The sequence below is a fragment of the Leptonotus elevatus genome, chromosome 3 (genome assembly GCF_054856555.1).
Source record: "Leptonotus elevatus isolate MCC_2025b chromosome 3, RoL_Lele_1.0, whole genome shotgun sequence".
Lineage (NCBI taxonomy): Eukaryota > Metazoa > Chordata > Actinopteri > Syngnathiformes > Syngnathidae > Leptonotus > Leptonotus elevatus.
This window is the reverse complement of record NC_141241.1, coordinates 17,433,117-17,454,734: the sequence shown is the minus strand read 5'-3', so window position 1 is coordinate 17,454,734 and position 21,618 is coordinate 17,433,117. Positions and strand designations below refer to the sequence as shown.

General features: G+C 38.9%; 1 protein-coding gene across 1 annotated transcript in view; it reads right to left on the bottom strand.

The window, feature by feature from the left end:
* Window positions 1-21,618, bottom strand: part of galnt18b (UDP-N-acetyl-alpha-D-galactosamine:polypeptide N-acetylgalactosaminyltransferase 18b) — a 69,526-nt gene that overhangs the window by 5,353 nt on the left and 42,555 nt on the right. The window contains exons 4-8 of the mRNA XM_086071684.1: window positions 20,084-20,267; window positions 19,557-19,754; window positions 18,463-18,577; window positions 3,946-4,131; window positions 1,571-1,708 (exon numbers count right to left, since the gene is read on the bottom strand). Coding sequence (XP_085927810.1) covers window positions 1,571-1,708; window positions 3,946-4,131; window positions 18,463-18,577; window positions 19,557-19,754; window positions 20,084-20,267 — 821 coding nt within the window. The remainder of the gene's footprint in view (window positions 1-1,570; window positions 1,709-3,945; window positions 4,132-18,462; window positions 18,578-19,556; window positions 19,755-20,083; window positions 20,268-21,618) is intronic.

Sequence of the window (21,618 nt, the reverse complement as noted above, 5' to 3'; positions counted from 1 at the left end):
TGGCGCCTCAAGAACGGAAATTTCAATGTTAGCTCGTTTTGTTAAAATGAATCGCAACGCTTCAGTGGAGAAGGAAATGGTCAGGCATAAAGGTAAGTGCGCGCAGATTCATTTCTGCCTGTTACACTGCTTGGTCAGTCGTAGACTTTGATGCAGAGGGCAGCCGCCTGTGACATATTCAATTATTCCTGCCATTGTAATAAATAATGAATACTAAATTAGCAATTTTAGTGCAGTCAATTATTGATTGAACACAATTTTGGGGTGGTGCTATAGAAGGAGCATAATGTGTTATTTTTCTATTTTTTTTTTATTTCCTGAAAGGTAGTGATTTTAGACATGCACAAATTCTCCCCAACAACTGTATCTTTTTTTTTGAACACACAGACAAAAAAAAAACCTGAAAGTGTGACAACTAATTAAAAATGAATGTAAACAGACAATGTGTGGTGTGTTTTATTTTAGTGTCCCGCTGTAGTGACTCGTCAAGCCAATGCCACTGAGTAGCACATCAATTGCATGCAGCAAATATAGAATAATGAGGACGACAGACATGAATGAATGTAATAAGGTTGGCCCGCTTCCTTGCTTTCCAGCTGCCGTTTGCCAGTTTGTACAGGACAAATCACCCATACAACGGGGGGGCCATAATAGTGCAGTCCGACTGTCACTGTGCATTAGGGAGCTTCTCAGATGAGATGTGGGAGGAAAGGGACATTCCAGCTTGGGCCAGTACAAACAGTGCCAGCATATGCCTACGTAGCTGTGTGTGTTATCCTGACTAATAAAATTCTGCTGCAAAGTCCTCCAGTTGGATTAGCATTATCTACAGTTTAAACTAGAACGACATAGCTGACCTCCGCCAAGGTTGAATAGTGAACAGAAGCAGCTTCTTAGTTCTTATTAGGGTCCAACCCTTATGTTTTTTTTTTTAGTTTTAGTTTTTAGTCAGTTTTCAATTTTTGTTGTTCAATAAAATATTCAAACAATACTGTTCTCGTGATGTGGTAGAGTTAGGGTTAGGGTTAAATTGCAGCAACAAAAGACAAAAGACAAAAGAATCTTCCTATTTTTGATTCTGATGTGGAGAAGAATGTTCCATTGTGACTCAAACTGCAAACATTTTAAAATAAATGTTCTTGACAGAAATGATGGTGTCTGTTTTAGTGAGCAGGCTGCTTGTATTGCATCATGGAGGTTGACATAAGACAACAAGAGCGTATTACTTCTGATGCAGAGGTAATGACTCAGCCAAACAGCTTAAAGAGAAAATAAATTCTAAGAATATTATTTTTTTATGTGGCCCAGTGTATTTGTGCTTGTTTGCTCATCAATTTCTTAGCAGTCTTAAAAAAAAAACGATGTTGTGAATAGAAGCATTCTAGGGCAACCGTTCCATTGAGAGAGAAAAAACCTCTACCTCTTTCTACATTGTGCTAATAGTTTTGGGAAATCACAATTTACTTTCCTTAGGAAATTCAAGTAGTTTAAAGTGATGGCAGCAGAGTATTTGCTTTTGGCTTTTGCTAAAATGTAAGCAAGGTGAGGATTAAAAGATGACATTTCTTACTACTCCATATGCCACAGTTTCGCTGTACATTCTCATCTCAGGGTAGATGTTGACCAGGTACCATCTGAAGGTTTTACACTGCAGCCTCTTCCTCAGAGCCTTCCTCTCGGATATGTCGCCGAAGTCAATGCCCGAGTCCTGGATTCATGCACACAAACACACATAAGCATACAAAGCAGAACATTGATTAGGTACAATTGGCCGAGGCGTAAATCACCACCAAGGCCATCTGTTGTGTTAGCAAATGGCCTCTATAGACATTGGACATTTCCTAGCATCTCTTGTAAACCGTGTCACATCACATTTCCACACTCAGCATTATTATGGTCAATCTCATTTCATGATCAGTGATGGCTGTCTTTATGTCTCATTCAAAAATGCATTCAAAGCACAGCGTCACTGCAGTTCTTCTCTGGTGGCCAGAAAACGTCGAGAAGTGTCTCATGCTGTTGGTTTTCACTCTCTCTAAGGTAAACCAACAGTGGCATTTGCCCTGCGTGCTTAATTCTTTGGGCTGCGGCTAAATTTCATGCTTAGTGAGTACGGCCCAAGTTAAATGCCTCATTATTGGCTGAATAAATTGCCTGCAGATGTTCATCTATTTAACAGAATATACAGACGTCTCTAAGGGATAATACAATTAACATAAGAAGACATAGTGTGCTGATCTAATTATTCATCAAATTCAGTTCCAGAGAAGAAAAACATTTATCTCTTGATTCTCTCTGAAGACAATCTCCTCACCCGAAGACCTAAATACTGTTCAGTGAAAGCTCTTAAATTGTAGACAATCAATCACAGGATGATGAATGATTTTTTTTGGGGTCCTGTTCAGCTACGCAGAAAGGTGAATCTGTATGCCTTTTTATGCTGGAACAGTTTTTCCTGTGCAACAGGGAAGTTAGAAATACTCTCTCCACCATTATATTTATTGGAAATAGAGCTTAGGGGACAAGGTTTGAGAGAGGACAGAGAGAAAAAGGCACATTTCCATTCCAGTTAGTAAATTATCAGCATGACATCTGTTCACTTGATATGTATTACCAAAACGCTAAACACATCCGTGGAGAAAAATCTGCAGATCATGTGAAATTGGTTGGAAAATGCTGGAGAGATAAACATAAATTAACTAATGTTAATTTCTTAGCACATTTCTATTAACATACAAATGAACTAATTTATCAAGTTTATGGGAACATTTGGGGGAAGGCCTATTTTGTGTTCCAGCATGACGGCGCTCAAATATACAAAAGAAGGTCCATAAAGGTGTAATTGGGTGACTAAAACAAAGACTGGATATGGATGAATGGACAAACTTAGGATTTTTTAAAATTCATGAATAAATAGATAAGTAACTTTAGGCAAGGCAAGGCAAGTTTATTTGTATAGTACACTTCACGTACAAGATAATTCAGAGTATAGAGACAATTAAAATATTATTAGGACTTTGCAAAAATTATATAATTATATAATTATAAAATAATTAAACAATTAAAATGATTAAAAGCAATCATTAGTCCAGATACATTAAAAGGTAACTTTAGTAGGTATAGGGTAAGCCGTATGTCTGAAAACAACAGTTTCTTATAGTATGCTTGTTACTACTTGGCACCCGACAGTAGGAGAAAAAAAAGAACAAATCGTGACTACTCTCACTCTGCGCAAAATGAGAACCTTGAAGAATCCTCAGAAAATCACCTCAGTATAAAAAAAAACAAGATATGACAAATGATCAAGTGTTTCAATTTGTAAGCAGTTCAAGAGCGATTCATTCGGTTTCAAGAGTGAATTAATGTGCATAGATAAGTTACCTTAACTTAAGAGTTGTATTTGTTTAGTGGCCAAACTCAGTTTAATTGTATCAAATCAGTATAAAAAAAACATTAAATTGAGTTGAGATGCCATTAATCAGCCAGAACCCCCCTCCCACCACCACTATTTCTGTTATGTGTTTTTGATAAAGATTAACACACACAAGACATAATAAATCGTAATGAAAGATGACGTTAAGAAAAAAACCCTGTTTTTATGAAATTTAAAGTCACAAGTGAAAAATTGTAAAAGCAAAACATTACATGAGACATATAACCCCACAAATAGTGAAAATCCACCATTGAAGCCGCACCAAATGCTCGTAATTGTCCACAAATGCCACAAGATGGCGGCAAAGTACTATGCATGTCAAAATGAAACTCTTCAATTAATTTCAACACACAGTACTGACAAGAAGATGCCACCAGATGAGCACAGCAAAATCAAATAGGAGCTTTTCAGCAAACAACAGAGGTTTATTTTATTTTACTTTTTTTGTCCTCCAGCGAGGTTAATTTGCACCAAAACCTTTCATGGTGTTCCTTGTGTGGAAGCTCACTCACCTCCTGAGGAATGTTCCAGGCCATGTAAACATGACTCTTAAACTCATCCATCCAGACCTCTGCCACTCGGAGGGCATTGCGTCGCACGTGAGACGTCAGGTCCTCCGTGTAGGGTTTATGAGCGCGCTCGATGTGGGCGATGCGGGCGCAAGGCAGAACCTCCACGCTGCCGCCACACTGCCACACCTGGTTTTAAGCAAAAATATAAATACAATGGAAGAATAGAGTGTCATTAAAGGTTGTGACAGAGTTACAGTGTAGGGTTGCAGACCTTCTGTATGCCGAAAGAAAGAAAAGTTGAAAGACTATCTGCAATGCGCCGCTCACAAATAACACTCCTGCAGATGTGGTGATTTATTATTGTAATGAAAAGGCTATTTTGAATGCCCGGAAAAGGGAACCACATTCATTAGGCTCCAATTTGCTGGTGCTTTGCGTCTTTTCGAGTGTGAGAGCAGCTGAGGAGCCTCTTCATCGTGAGTGCAGCGCGCCACCGTTCACAAGCAATCTTTATTGTTGTCACTTCTCTAGCCTTCTGCGGTCTCAACTGTCAGGAGGTAGCTCTCCAGATGCTAAATGTTCAAAAGGGGGAGGACAGAAACCATGTTGATTAAAATCCAATAACAGTGAACTATGACACAAGGAAGATTGCTGGGAGGTTTGGGACTGTTTGATGACTTTGTGACTTGACATTCAACCATTAGTGAAGGGCCACTACGGATAAGAATGTTGTTTTCAACACTCCAGGTGCTATTAAATAGAAGTTTAATAAAGTGCAAATAAACCCCTTTCCTGCAGATGGTGATAGGCCTACTAACAGGTATTAAATAATTTATTTCCACTGTTACATTTGAACGTACTTTGGGGCCAACCACCTCCACTTTCATGCGCACGGCTCATCATGCAGTTGTTGTGCCTTGTCGTTCTGAAGCTTTCTTTGCTTGGGTAAAAAATTGACATATGACACACTTCACAACAAGCAGCAGTTTGACAGATTGCAAACAATTCTTCAAAAAAGAGCCTTGAAGCTATTTATTGCCACGTCCTGTTGAAGTTTACTGTCAAACTAAATATAAAACAAAAGCAAATGACACCCTGTGCATTTATAACACAACCACACCTTAGTAAACTTAGCTTAATGCTAATGAACCATGCAAATGGCCATAGACAGGCTAAAAAAAAGTTATCAAACAATACTCACAGGCACATAACCATTATAGTCTGTGAAGAAGACTACTGTGGCTTACATATCCATGAATATCCGTAAATCTGTATTACATGTGGAGTCAGTCCTCCAATACATACGTCCACATAGGTCGTTTTGAAAAGGTGCCAAATTACGACCAAGTGTTACGTGTTTTAGTTTAGCGACCTCTATCGTCCATGTTAAATATTGCAAAAATACAAAACTGTGACTCGAACCCAGTTTGTCTGGTCAGAAGACAAGTGTTTATCTGAGTTATTTGTCCACTGATTGTCTTAGTGTTGTCTACATGTTTTGCAACGGTCTACAGCCTTTTCCTAATCTCAACCGTTAGTGTCGCATGTAAAGACGCAACCTCATGAAAGCCTCATCCTAACCCCAACCATTAGTCCGACGGCGAATCGACTTACATGTCAACACTAAAAATGAACACTAAGATCAACGTTAGTCTCCTGATGAGACGATCTGGGTTTGAGTCTCATCTTTGTATTTTTTCGCTATTTAACATGGTCGATGGAGGCCGCTAAACTACAATACGTGACACTTAGTCGTATTTTGGTGCATGGTAAAACGGCCAATATGGTCGTTATTGTCGAGGGACTTGTTATATATGTGGCCACACAACAGAAGGAGCAGCACAATGGCCATTGAAGTCAAGCAAAAAAAAAAATATATATATAGCAAAAAACTTGTATTCAATTATGTCATTATTGTATGTTTTTAGGAAGTATAATATTAAAGAGTGCCATTTTCTTTATTTAAAAACACATTACAATTATTATTTTTTTTGGCATGATATTTCCATTCTTTTCAAAGGGGAAAGATGATATGACATGTTTTTTTTCCAATTCAACTCTTGTTTCAAGGCACCACAATATATTATCTATGCATGTCACTCCACCTCTGATAATTAATATTGCTGGTTTCATCCCAATTGCATCCATACTGTATGTAATACTGTGGATCCATGTATAGTATACTAGTCATCACATATAATGTTGCAGCCTATTATTGCTGTTTTTAATCACAATCAACTGCATATGTACTATTAGTATACATAGTACTGCCAAGTATCCTGTCTGAATATGGTTGGTGTATAGTGGTCACTCCCACTACTGCCAGTTTTTTAACTGCTCAGTATGGATTATGTTATATCAATACATGTATCATTTTTCTGCTGCATAACACACATGGCCTATTCTACCTTCAGGACTGGACTGATTTTTTGAATAGTTCATGACATATTTGTGATTGTTCAGCCTTGAGTGTATTCTAATTTGAGTTGTAAAGTTCTGTGTGGTTTAGTATAATGGAGGACAAATTGGAAGAAAAGACACAGACAATTCTGTGCTTTTTGTTGTTGTTGTTTTTGCCAGTACCTCAAGTGGACATTTGAATGCAGCACACTATTCGGCTTTTAAACGTCTGCAGGCCCTGCATTTAGCAGAATCATTTAAAGCTTTCATATTGTGAAGTCTTCTAATCAGCTGTGTGGGCGCGAATGCCGCTGTTTCACAGCTCAGTCGCTAACCGCACTTCATTTCGATGATAGTTTTTATAGTACCTCCTCATAACAGGCTGCAATTTGTTGTCCTTATAGCGAAAATGCGATAAAGCTTTCAGTCAAGATACCAAATTACTTCTGATTCCTAGGGAATGAAATGCCACGCCACAATCAATATCATTCACACATCAATTTTACAGGTGTCAAAGGTTAATTCAAAAGGCGGAGCACTTTAGGCTCAAGCTGGGTTGATCACCTGTCAATCACAGGGCGACTGACACAGAGATAAGCAGTGTTTCCACAGTTACCTTGAAGAACATTGTTTATAAATGAAACATTCATTCTTCATTTTCATAGACTGCTTCTATTAGACATACATCTTCCTTGTGTGCCCCACAAGTGCAGCGTTTGTCATACATATTATTTATTTTTATCGAAAAAATAATACTACATGAGCGCATTAATTGGTGCTCAGAAGCATGCTATAAATGTACCTGTTGTATTAATGTATTTTTAAGGGGTTCTCAAAAATAAAGCTCTAGTAAAAAATTCAAGATCATCGACATTAATGGTTAAATGGTATAATGGTTAAAAAAAAAGCCTTTTGAGAAATTCATAGTGAAGTTCACATACATTAAAAAGTTCATGAAATTAAAACACACATACAATTTCATCCAAAAATAGTTAAATAGCCCAAAAGAACTGGAATAAGAACCGGAATCGTCCAAATTCAAACGATGCCCGACCCTAATTACAACAGTCATGTATAATCTGAGTTTGTATTCCTAGCAAAGTGCTCATTGATTGTTAGTGATGTCTTCGCACAGACTACACAATGTCATCGGCCACAGCTTTCAAGTTTCAGCTCATTACGAATAAATAAGCCACAATTGCAAATCGACTTTCTATCTTCACAGGCCTAAAAGTGCTTTATAGCGTTGCCTTGTTCACCCTGATATCTGGAGAAGCATGGGTTCATCCATCAGTCATGCCATGAGTCATCATTGAAGGCCCGAGGTAGAGAAGTGGCTGAGGTAGGCTGCATTTTACTGATAAACATCATGAGTCTGACGTATCATTTAATGGAAGCGCATTCATCATAGCTTTTCTTGTGGAACACACCACATTCTTTTTTAATAAAAAAAACAACATTAATAAATAGTGAGGGCACATAAACAGCAGATAGAGCAGATGCTTTGGGAAAAATATCCCTTAATTCCCTCAAAACTACAGAGTTCATGAATGATGACCTATGAGATGCCCGCATATCATGCAAGACCTCAGTTCAGCAAGCGTCAAAGGATCAACTCTGCATATGTTTTACTATTTATTTGGGTCAATATCACTTTAAAGTGCCTTTAATGTCCTCACCACAATCACTCAGTCATGATGAAAGTGGAGCAGAATAATGAAACTCAAGAGTTCTTATGAGGAGTGGCCAAGCATTTGCACACATGTGAGTACAATGATAAGTCTTTTAAAATTGACTTATTTGGCTTTTTTCCCCACGTGTGAAATGTAAAGTTACAATGTTAAAAACGAGATGCGCGAGATGCAAACACATCATTACAAACACTGAATGTTTTCTGTAGCTTGTTTTTACGTCGTAATATTAAAAGTGGCTAATAGTTTTTACACTTTACGGGAATGTTAAAATCTTATTTAAGGTATTGCTTGTACAGTAAAGTAAATGGAATGGTTGTGAATTCCAAATAAATTAGAGGTTCGACATAAGAGGCTCGACTGTATCTCTACCAAGGCTTCAAATATGTGAATCAAATGGCTGACCAAATGGTTTCAAAATGGTCCTTAAATGGTTCCAGGTAGTGATGGGATTTTCAGCTCTTTTGGGTGATCCGGTTCATTTGGATCGGCTCAGTGAAAAGAGCCGGCTCTTTTTGGCTCTCAAACGGCTTTTTTAGCTTTAGCTTTTCTTTTAAATATTTCCAACAAATTTAGCATACATTTTGATAAATGACTTGGTGAACTAAGTATTGCACTCTACTGACTGCAAATAGCAAAAATTATCAAGCAAAAAAAAAAAAGAAAAGATTTTTGTTTATTTTATTGAAAGTTAAAAAGGCTACAAACAATAAATGAGAGAGAGAGAGAGAGGGGGGGGGTGACAGAGGAAGTTCACTTCAAAGAACACTTCTTTGTACCGGCTAGTTCGCGAACGACCCATCACTAGTTCCAGGTGTGCGCAGTTTCCCATTTAACATGAGTTTGAATGTGACAGCTTAAGGCCCCGTCCACACGAAAGCTAGTTTCAATGTATCCTAACAAGTTTCTTACCGTTTAGGTCGTTCGTCCACATGACGGCGCGGTTTTGGAGCTTAAAACCGTTTACTTTTGAAACCGGGCTCCAGAGTGAAACGATTTCAAAACGCGCCCCGTACGCGTTCGTTTGGACACCATATGCAGGATACTCCTCCAGCGATGACGTAATGGTCGCCGCTCGATGACGACGCATTGTCTGCTCCAATTCTCGGGTGACTGCGCGCGATCCGGTCTGTGAACAACAATGGCGGATAGCCGTGTCTTAGTCGTTTTGCTCAGCCTCCTTAGCTTGCTTATGCTTTTGCAGTAAAATATTTAGCTTCTTTATTCCCACGTTCAACAAGCATGTGTTGTACTTGAATCAACCGCCATTGTCACTTCTTGTTGTTTTGATACATGCAAAGCCATGTTTGTTCTGTAGATTGCAATAAAGTTAGAAAAAAAAGTGTTCGTCTTCTTCGCTGATTCTTCTTCTACGCTTTCCGTTAACTCCCTGTGGCTGCGCTACAGCGCCACTCCAGACTTGGCATATACATTACAGCCGTGAAACGTCCTCAGCGTCTTCTTTTGGACACACGCAAGTCTTGAAATGCTTCTGCGTGTACGAGATTAGTTTGAGGAACGAAGCCGGCTTTGCTTCCGCCTGAACAGGGCCTAATTCTGAACACAGCCACATGATAGTTATAATAATATATTTTTTTAAATAGGTTTTAGGCCACAATAATGGTGGAAAAAGTTTTGAAATTAATTCTCTTGATGTGTGTAGACTTTTTAAATCCACATTTTGCACTCCTCCACAAAAGTTCGAGTACTTTTTGCATAAGCCTGAAAGAACCCTAATACCAGAGCATAAATGGCCTTTTGACAAAAAATATGAGAAAATCAGAAACTTTTCAATGCACATGTGATTGAGAATATTTCTTTAGAAATTAAATTTTCCATTTCATACTTGTATGTCTCTCTGAAGCATTCTGCTTTCATCTCACTGCGCCCAATCTCCCATCCTTCAACGCAGCAAGACGGGCTCTCAAAAAAAAATAAACACCCAAAATATTTCCCGCTGCAATCATTTCGCATTTCCTCAGCAAGCCATGATAACTCTTCACATCAAAGTACATGCAAGGTAAAGCTGCTCCTCCTCCTCTGCTGCCCAGAGCAGTGCAAATAATTGGCACCGACTTGCCGCTTGTATGCATCATCTCACACTGTCTGCTATCAGTACATTTACCGGCCGCTCCACTCAATTTTCGCATTGTACCGCCATCCTTCAACACTGTTCCTCACAAAAAGCATGTGATTTGACATACTTGTAGTAGTGTTATACTATGCGTCACTGCTCACTAACAATTCATTTGCTATCCCTGCATATAATAATATACATCTGCCTTGTCAGATGATGAGAAATGTTACCTAATTCACTGCCTGCCATATTCAAAGCAGCAAGTTCCTCATATTGCCAAGCGTTTTTGACTGATCTTTCAAGAACCAGGCAGCATGGTGTGCTCTAATTGTGAACTTAAACTAACAAAAGAAAGAGAAGACCCTCTTTTTTCAAAAGAAAACTTTTTCCGTTCGATAATAGTCAACAGTAGAGCATTGGTTGGTTTCACCAAAAACATTGGTTTCTGACCAAAAAGCAGAGAAAACAAGCTTTTTGTTGCCAATCAAAACAGCGATTTTGACGGTAATACCTTTTGCTATTGTGACACCTCAAACTAAAAAACAACAAAAACATGACTGAGAAATTGATTTTGATTGCAAAATAATTATTTTCTTAGATATATACTTACGAGTGATGCTCATCCACTCTTTGAACAGCAATCGACTAACTATCTACAACAACAAATTCTCTGTTTTAACCATACATAATCAAACTCTGTTCAAGTGAAAGATGCCTAACATGTTAGACCTCTAATATATTGAACATTTTCTCTCTCAAAATTGATGTGACAAGCCAAGATTCACGTACTCATCTTTATCATCTCCAAAATTAATCCAAAGCGATGATGCAATGCCACCATCTACAGGGATTTGTTAGTTAGTGTTAGGCAAACCTGAATTTCATAAACACACTTGGCGAGACCCTCTTCCATGACAAATTCTGTACATACGTTACATAGGTTTAGGTTCCACTTGACAAATATAAATGCAGTTTCTAATGTATCGTCATTTATCATCACAAGTAAGCATTCTCCCAACCCCTTGAATCTATTCCGCCCTGTCTGGCCACACATAATGCAAATGCCAGCAACTGTCACTACTTTTATCGAATGTAGCTTTCTTTCAGCTTAAAGGATTGAAGTTCACAAATGTATTGTACTGCATGTTATTTAATTCATGGGTAAATTGCTATATAAAAACCGAAAGTTAGATTTTAGATAATAAATGTATTTTTTGTTTATTATCCATGTGGACCCTAATCAGCCACAATGTTAACTGCACCGCGCACACACATGCATACTCACACATGCGGCTGGCTGGTGCTGAGGCAAATGCTACTGCATCCCGCCAGTCTCATTTGTTATGAGCCAAGCCTCACTGCTTTAACAGCATGGTCTTCTTGCATAAAAATGCTTTTTTTCTTTTCTTCTGGAACATTCATGAACACCGGGAAAGTTAAATTGTAGTTACTGATACCGCTGCTTGTAATGCAGAACGTTTGTCCATCTTGTTCACTGCCACTGTGCTGAAATAAGACGAAATAAAGGGATTTTTGCACCGAGGGCTTGTGGGTCATTGCCCCCACCTTATCAAGCAGATGGAACTGTGGTGGTGCTTTTCCTTTTTCATCCAGCCATTTTCTAAGCTTATCCTGTTCAGTGTCACTGCAGGGGCTGCATCTCAGCTTACTTTGGGCACATTAAGTGGGAAGGGATCCCAAGGCATCTGCCCGAAACTCAGCTATGTCAACCGCTACACAATCATTTTCTTGTATTTCTAGTACGCAGAGAAATGGCTGTTTATGAATATAGTGTTAAAGGGGCTTTCTTTAAGGTAATATGCATTTGCATTGTAAATACTAGTTACAGCTCGAGGTGAATCGCGGAAATGTGTGAATGTTTAACGCCCACACAAAAGGCACTTTTTTTTGTATTAGACAGGGCTATGGCCTGACTAAATTAAGTTTTTCCTTCACTTCTGATGGGCCTGCCCACCTATTAAGTGTGAATTACACATCCACTTAAGACTATTTCTGAAAATGTTACCAAGAGTGTGTTTGTTTAATTGTTTAATTACGCAATCTTAAAAAAATACAAATATTGGCAGCAAACAATTAAAATAAATATACTACCAATCTCAGTAAACATGTCTTCAACATGACTGAATTATTACTTTAGCAAAATAATTTCATCAGAATTTCCGCCCCACTCTTGTGTAACAGCGCAGGGCATTTGCATAACAAATGTCCTTACATGAGTTTCTCTGCCCATAACTTGTCAGGTAGTCTGGGTGAAGATTTGCCAGATTTGGAGTCCGGCCGCCAGACTACACATTCTGAAACACGATGTAAAAACCAAAAGGTAAGCAGACCTGCAGAAAGTTTTGTTGGCTGCATACAGTAGATAATCGCTAACTAACACTGTTCGCTTCTGATAAGCGGCAAAGTCTTCATCACTCTTTGAAGTTGTTTTTGCAAGTGCAATTCCGTGGCTTGGTAATGAAGTTCTGCAAAAATACAATCCATTTGGTCTTTGTGGCAACTCGCATCTATTTTACAGTTAGAAGTCGCTTTTTTAGATTTCAAGCTCTAAGTGCAGCCATGCTTTGTTATGCAACCAGTCATGATTTTAACTAGGGATGGGCGAGTACGGATACCAGGTATTGGTATCGTATTGATACCAATACCGACCTCATTTCAAAACATTACTACTCAAAACAGCAGATATTACCAGTATAGCCTCTTGACGCCATTATATGATTATATTAAATTATAACTTTTGGAAAATAGAAAATTGCCATTAATTTCATGCAATTTAAGGATAAATAATATATTGGAATAGATAGGTGTGCTTTAAAATGATCTGTCCTTGCTTTTTTTGTGTGGAAATTTTATGTATCAAAAGTACTAATGGTTTCAGTACTTGTTATCGGTATCGGTGACTACTCAAGAGTTGAGTACTCCTACTAGTATTGGTCTGAAAAAAGTGGCAACGAACATCCCTAATTTTAACAATAACCTGGTCTCACCACTGTTCCAGCAATACAAGAGGCGAGATGGGGTGCCACCTACATGAGACAGGAGCAAGACTGTTGTGCTGCTGTTGTAGTCATTTCCTTTTTATTTCTTTATTTATTTTTTTTATTTAATTTTTTTTATATACATATATTTTTTTTTAAAGAGCTCAGTATTGTTCATTCGGTAATGTCATCATCATTGCTCTTTTTTTTTTTTTTTTGTGTGTCTGTCTTTGTTGTGTGTGGCAATGGAGCTCTAAGTTATAGCACATCGTATGCCACTATTTTCTGCACCAGAGTGTGATATGACTAAGAAAAAGATTCTCTTTGCCGTGCCTTCTAGCGAGCTAAAGTTTTATTTCTCCTACACTGTCGTTGTTTGTTGGCATGTCTAATTCTTACTGACGTGTTCCCAGTTTCCCGTGTGTAGGCGTAAAAAAAAAACAACCCTCAAAACCAAAGTGAGTAGATGAGATGAGCCAATTAGGGCTTCAATTCCCTTATGGTCCTCTTACTACTACACAGAATGTAAAAAAAATGTTAGCTAAACATGAGTAAATGAAGAGAAATGACTAACCTTTGACTAGCTTTTGACTCACTTCAAGAAAAGCCTCTGAGGTGCACAGCTAATGCTTTCTAAACATAGTGTCCGGGACAACGTCACACTAAGTCAAGTAGGTCATTGTGCACAACAGTGTAATCAAACCAGCCGTCCATGAAATTTGGAGTGTGTCCATTTTTTCGGCTTATGTTTAAAGCAAGCCAAAGAACTGCCAAAGGCAATTTGCAGATCCAGCATATGATGGAAAAATGTAATAAATACATTTTTAAAAAAGTACCACGCTCTCCTTCAGACACTAGGATTGAATATACAGCATATAGTGCAGATAGAGTCAACCTTCAAGGAGCAACTTGATTATCTGGCTAACAGGATGCAAACATTTTTTTTTTTTAAATGAAGCCACAACTTTCCAGATGAGAGATGACAACCTGAGCCCATTTGCCCCTTTCTAAATACAAACAGATGTTTGAACTCCTAATGTAAGCAATGCAGAAAATGGATTTAGCCACTTTACCACCGGGGTGCTGACTCCATCAGCTGTAAATAATTTGTACATGCCCATCTCCCACCTGTGTCACTGTGTCCTATTTTACCTTCACTGACCTTTACCCGAAGAATGAATAGATGAGGCCAGAGCGAGCACGCTTATAGGCATATATTTTAATCCTCAATAAAAAATAACTAATAGTAGTAGAAGTTTATTTTTCTTTGTTTGTGTCTGCATGACTGTATAAAACAGTACTGCCTCCCAGTGGCCAAGGCGGGCACACTTGAGGCGGCAGCAAATTGAATATAATTGCAGCATTAAATCATAATGCACAAACTGTTAATGCTTTACGTTCTATTTAGTTCTTTTCTTTTCTTATTATTGTTGACTTGAAGAAACATGTCAACAAAATACTACTTGGACTTTAAAACACAACTCTGCGACACAGCAAGCTACTCTTTAGGAGGATACCACTGCAGGAGACCTGCTTGTTTATGTCACAGATACTGGACAGAAGAGGAAGTTTGAGAGGAAATGTCGAAAATCTGACGCCGCTGCTTTGCTGTCTGTGCATTCTCTCCATGGGGATTCCACGATTAGGCTTTGGTATTCTCTCAGTGCTACTCAATCCTCGCAGCAGGTGTGTTGAAGACTGTCAACTTCTTCACTCAATAGCCACAACGTTTGCTACACCTGCACAATCTTATGATACCCTGCCCAAAAGATGTATTTAAACAATCTGCCTTCATAAAGATAATTATTTTGTGTTCATTTTTGTGGTTGTAGTTTGCAGGGTAAAGCTGGTTTTATATGTTGTCCCTGTTTTGTAGCTAAATAAGCCAATGAAAATGTGGCACTCTGTTGAACAGAAAACATCTTGATTTGAAACTATTTTGAATTCCCACCCAAACAGTGCTTTATATTGTTATGGTGTATTGATATTTATGATCTTTAATCTTTAATTGTAGTATTTTAATGCCCTTTGGCAGTGTTTGAATGAGCTCAATGATTCTCATTTGTTAGTGCACTTTTGCCGAGACTAGTTGAGACTTGTGATGATGCCTGCTGAGGTCCTCTGTTCCAGGCAGGCTGCACTGGCACAGTGTTAGCGTAATGTAGTAAAAATCGTGTGGCTATGCAGGATGGGGAGAACTTCAATAGTAAAGGTGACGGGTCCTTAAGCACTTTGGGTGTTAGTTCATGTATTGCTCAATAAAGCAACTCTTCAACAAGTTACAACCAATCCCAATTTTCACATTTCAGTTTGCAGTGGGATCCTCAATGCAGTGAGGCTAAAGCAGTGGAAAATGTCCTACCCAGAATCCAACCTTGAGCAATAAAGTGAAAAATGATCCACATTTCCAAAATTATTTGCATGAGACCATGATGGCATTTACATTTAGATTAAATTAAACTGTAGAATGGGGGGGATAAAAAGGCTGTCTCTTGCATAATTCCTTAATCCAATTCCTTTTAGAAATATTGTCATATCCATATATCACCCCCCCTGTATAGCTAATAAGAGAGAAAATACTATAACTAACTCAGTTTACTACTATAGAGATCTCAAATGACTGGAACATTCAATTCAAAACATAATAATCATATTGTTAAATTAAGAATCAAAACAGAGTATGACTATCTTAATAAAGGCCACATTTTTGATACAACTCTTTTGATGGATAAACTCAGTCAAATATTTACTTCCCCTGAGACAATAAAATCCTACTACAAAAGGGTTCAAATGCATGATTTAGGGCATCTACTATCCTTATCTCACGAGACAGTCACATAAAATAAACATTTATGCCATTGAACTTAATTAGAGTGCAGTGACTGATTGACAACAGACAGCTCGGGTACATTTTCCCTTTCATTTCACCCAGGATGCCGCTTTCAAGCATCTGCCAAAGACCGTATCTGTCGGCCTAGATTGTCTCTGAGGATCCTTCAGCTGCCAGTCATGCTAGCAGCTGGTGTGAAGGCATGACCGGCACACAGCAGACAAGCCAGTCTCCGTGGGCACAGCATTTCCAAACCATAGCTGAACCGTCAGCCTGGAGGCGAGTGAGGGCCGGTCTTGAACAGTGCAAGTAAACAACTGGCAGTTTGAGTCTGAGGGACAATGTCATTCCTGGAAAAAATCAAACAATCACAGCACGAACTTTGTTTCTTCCGGCTATCTTTGCCACAAGTGACCTTTCTGCATTCAGTATCCTTTTATAAAATCCAGTGAAATGTAGTCAGGGTCTTAAAAGATGTGTCAGATCACAGAATGAATGCTGACATTCAAAACCGGTGCAACATATTGCAAGTATGTTGTGACAAGCATTGATCCAAAGGTAATGAAGATGCTAATAAATTGCAAGAAGTGGCGTATACCGTTGGTCACATGAATCTCGGTATGTATACAAGCACAGTTCCCACTTAAGCGTCATCAATTTGGACTGTTACATCGCTTATTTCCATGGCATCAAATTCTTATTTGTATTATTTGACATCTTGCAATTAGGGGTGGATGGCGTAAACCATATATGTGGTAGACAGTATAACTCTGGCATACGGTAGAGATTTGGAGTCAACTGACCAATCGTAATAACACTTAGATGACATCATTATATCTGCCACTTTGTGGCTTCAAGCATGACTGACCATGGAGCTGGATGAGCTGCTGCCTGCCAGCACTTTTTTTTTCTTCCTGTGATCCCAATTGCAATTTCTAGTTGATACAGTAAATGTAGTATTGGTAGCAATTCATAGAGAAATGTGTTACATTAGTCCAGCTAACTAAAGTGCAACAGGTCAATTTTTCCCTGCAGTAAAATAAGGCACAGTAATGAGAGAATTCCACATGTGTAAAAAATATACTCTAATATGCCCGGTACACGGTTGCGGTTAAAAACAATCTGTATAAGATCACATTAGTCACTCTAAAGGTTAATAACTGTAAAATGTTGTTTTCATTGAAGGATCCCAACCAACAAAGAACCTGTGCTCTGTTACGAAACAGTTCAACTGTGCAATCACCCTGAACATGAGAATTGGCGCTTTTACCACACACGTACAATTTTGCTGCTCTGTGCTTTTGTGATGATGCGCATGGTGAGCGCAGAGCAGCAGTCTTTTGAAATGAAGACGGTTATTATTACAGCCGTATCGTCAGACCAATTTAGAAGGGCTATTCAACTAATGCAGCCATACTTTACGACATTGATGGGTTTGGTCTGTTTCTTTGGAAAATGCTGACGAGGAAAAAAGAAGCACCAGCAATTTAATGTGAGGATGTCTCGATCACATTAGAAACAAGAACAACAAGACTTAGGAGACACTTCAACCAATCAGGGGTTGGATTATAGAACCAATAGTTACATGGATGATTGGATGCTTCCAACCTTGTGTGAACAGCTTGAGGAACGCCATTTTGATGTTTTTAATGCATAAACCAAGGTCCACAAATGCACGATTTAATAAGTTTGGCATTGAAGAACAACCCAAAAGAAGCTGTTGTAGATTCAGGTTCACTTTAAGTTGCAGTGTGTGTGTGTGTGCTGATTCCCATTTAACATGAGTTTAAAAGTGATTGGTTAATTCTGAACACAGCCACATACATCCCTTAGGTGTGAACACTTGTGCAACCACATGATCTAAGTTGTTTTTTTTTTTTAATTGAGTTGTACCAGACTATAGGTCATATTAATGGTTAAAAAAGGTTTTTAAATGTTTTACCTTGGTTTGATAATTTTTTTCACAGAACAAGTTTGAACAGGTTGTGTAGACTTTTTATATCCACCGTAGGATGCGTAATATATATTGTATATATTGTATATATTGTATATGTCGATATAGTTGAGAGGAGTGTTTCACCAAAAATAAACTGACACAGTTGCGAGGCGCATGACCAAAATTGGTTGCTGACCAAAAAAAAAAGAAAAAAGAAAAAATGGACTCAGATAATGGTGATACAGGGGGACCTAATTACGTGTGACGCATCCTCAACCACAATGCAAAAACAATTATGATGCACAATGCAAATCTTTTATCAGACCTTACTGATGTAGTAATAATGGCATTGTTAACCACAAATCACAGTATGCAACCCCAATGGGTCCGTTTTTCTGACTAAAAAATAAGCACTCAGCTGATCAATATTTCTTAAGAGACTGCGGCTACTGAAAGTGAAAAATGACTCCCAGTGTGACCTTGCTCCACAAACAGCCATAAAGTGCCATTACCTTTGGTAATTTTGCACATATTTCATGGATGAACAATGGTCCATGGCCACACAAGGTGACAACATTACTCACCCTAATGCCCAGCTCCACATTCTCGCCCCCGTACACCTCCATGCCTTCATCCAGAAGACCTATCTCCTCAAAGTACAGCCTGTCCACCACAAAGCAGCCAATCAGAGCGGGGCTCCTGCGAGAAGAAAGGGGATGCGGTTCGGTATTGTTGACTTTGATACAGTAAACGCAAAAACAAAACAAGAGCAAGCCTGTAACCTTGGCGATGAAAAAGAAAAATGTGTGCTTGAATAATGCACGTAGAGGTCGGGAATCACAAAGCAACTCATTCATTTTCTCACTGGTAGCGGAATACAGGACAGCCATGAGATACGAGTGACCCGACATAAGTCTTTTTTTTTCAGATATTTTTCCGAATTGTCCTTTGACCAATTATTATTATTATTTGCTTAGACTTGCAACAAAAAATATTAAGATGGGAGCGCAGTATGGCGACATTGAACTCAACTCAACTCAACATAATAATACAAAAATAGTATATACTCAGCATATATTCTTTATCCTCTGCAAAAAATACTTCTTGACTGTATTATACTGCTCCCTGGTGGTCAAGCCATGCACACCGAAAGACAACGCAATTAATTAATCATGATACACAACTGTTGAATTCTTTAACGTGCCACTTTTCTTATTAAAGTGGAAGACCATCCATCCATTTTCTGTACCATTTACAAGCCAGAAATCTTCTTGACAATATTATTTTCTATGCATCTCTACTCGCCTAAACACGGTATTGTGATTAATATTGCATTTGTGGGATATGAATAAGTAGCACTATCCACCTGTTTCTATAGTTATATAATTCACAACAATTATAAATGCATTTGGGGGAAAAATACACGACAAAATGATTGAAAAATGGGAATAAACCTAAAATAAAAAATGTTCATGAACAAATTGGTTGACCCCCCCTAAAACACCCAACTGGAAAAAATCCATGGGTGCAAAACCTGAAGTAAGTGGGGATCCACTGTACAACAGTATTGACACTTGCTGGTGTATCGATACTGCATTACAATGACTATTTTGTCCCAACATTAATGAATGCATCTAAGTTAAAAACAAAAAACACACAGGATGTGACATTCACTTACTGGATGGGAGCACTTTTGTTCCCCTTGTGCCACCAGGACTTTGGGGGGTTGAGGTAGCGACACCACAACTCCCAGTCAAAGCCCTGAGCAGACAGCGGATACTCCTCAATCTCAAATGTGTCGTACTTGATGTTATCAAACGAAGGGGAGATTATGCGAGTTCTGTCCTCTTGAATTCTCTGAAGAATGGGTTCCGCCCTTTAAATGAGACAGAGAGAGCGCACGCTTAATTGGAGCATTTGTGTTCGCTGGCTTCTTATCTCCCTCATTATTATGCGTGTGCTTATGAGAGGGCACAGAGATGAATTCATTTATTGCACATCTGATAAACTAATGGGAACTGCCCTTGTGTAATGTGCGCGTAGATGAAAATGCTAAATAACAATTTGAAAACACATTGAAATGCACTTTCTGGTTGAATACAAATGATCATCATGCTGTATTTGTTTACCGGCACATTAGGCAGAGGGGAGGAAGCCACTCAAATGTATTTCCAGCAAATCCCCTCAGAACCACGAGAGACTCACCAGCCAACATTGAACTCTACATGGGCATCGAAGAGGGCAACGACTGGAGCGGTAGCGGCTCGCCACCCGCTCACTCTGGACCGGATAAGGCCCTCCTGCTTGGCATGCCGCACCAGCTTGATGAATCCCGGACGCTCGCTGTTGGTCTCTGACACAAAATCTTCCATCTTCTCCTTCAGCTCTTCTACAAAACACACACACGCACACGCACACGCACACGCACGCGCATATAAGAATATGGACTGTTGTACGAATTGAAGTTGCATTTTTCCTCCACCTAAATTCCTCCAACCTAACCCTTCCAAAGCTCCCAAAAACAATTCTCAGGCATGATAAGAACAAATTCAATATAGAGGATAATGGCTATAACCCGTAGGACAAGGGGAGTAAAGAGAATGTTAAGACCGCACAAGCGTGAAAGATCCCAAACTTTGGACGTTCTCTGTCATTCACAGACTCTTCCGTCGTGATTCCTCGCCATCCGGCGTGTGTGACTGCAGTAACATTAGTCCGTATGGGAAAATGATTTTCGCAAGGCTTTGAGGCTTACCAACTAATCGACAACATAATGGATTACAAAGGTGGAATTTGCAATAATCAAGAGAACTAATGAAAAAGTCCAAACACAAATAAGATGCTTGCAGTGTTTTTTGTTGGGCCATGGTAGAGGGCTGCACTGTACCATTTGAGTTCATGTTGGGTTGTCCCTTTTATGCAACCCAGCAAACTAGTTGAGTGGCTGTCTCTCCCTAATAGCTTTGCTGTGACTTGCCAACCACCGGAAGCCTGCCGAGGGGAACCATTAGCGCGCTTCACAGGCATGCAGTGCTGGAGCCACATTGCTGGATAACGGCATCCTTGTTGGGCGGGTGAGCCATTTGGCTCGGAAATAGAAAATAACATTTGAAATGGCATTCAAAGCTCTAATACGCCTGCATCGTTTTGCTTACTTATATTACATATGTTTACCTTTGAAATATTTGATGTTGGGGAGGGATGTCCAAACTATGGGGGTGGGTCTACCATCCATATTTTAGCCACTACAATTAACATGATGTTTGCCTGCATTGTACTACTTACTTTCGACATCAGATGGCAAGGCAGTTGCCATCTGATGCCATCTGACTTGTATATGCAGATTGGTATTGCACCGATCTGCATTAGTACACCAATGCAGATTGGTGCAATACAATAACAATACGTTCTTGTATTGCACCAATCACTCATCCTCTGTTAAGACGTAAATACAATAGTACCTCAACTTGAGACTGGCTCGATTTAGGCTCAAAGGGCTTCACAGGGCCACAGTTGGCAAAGATCACCAGCATCCCCTGATTTAACCCCCCAACCTCCCCAAACATGCAAGGTAAAAGTCTAAACCCAATCAGGGTAAAAAATAAATACAATAAACATTTTAAAAGAAGAAGAAGAAAGTAATTAACTCAAATAAAAAGTCACTTTTCAAATGTTTATTTTTTATTTTTTTTATGATTTAGTCACTTTGCTGGGCATAACTCATGTGTGTATAATGTAGC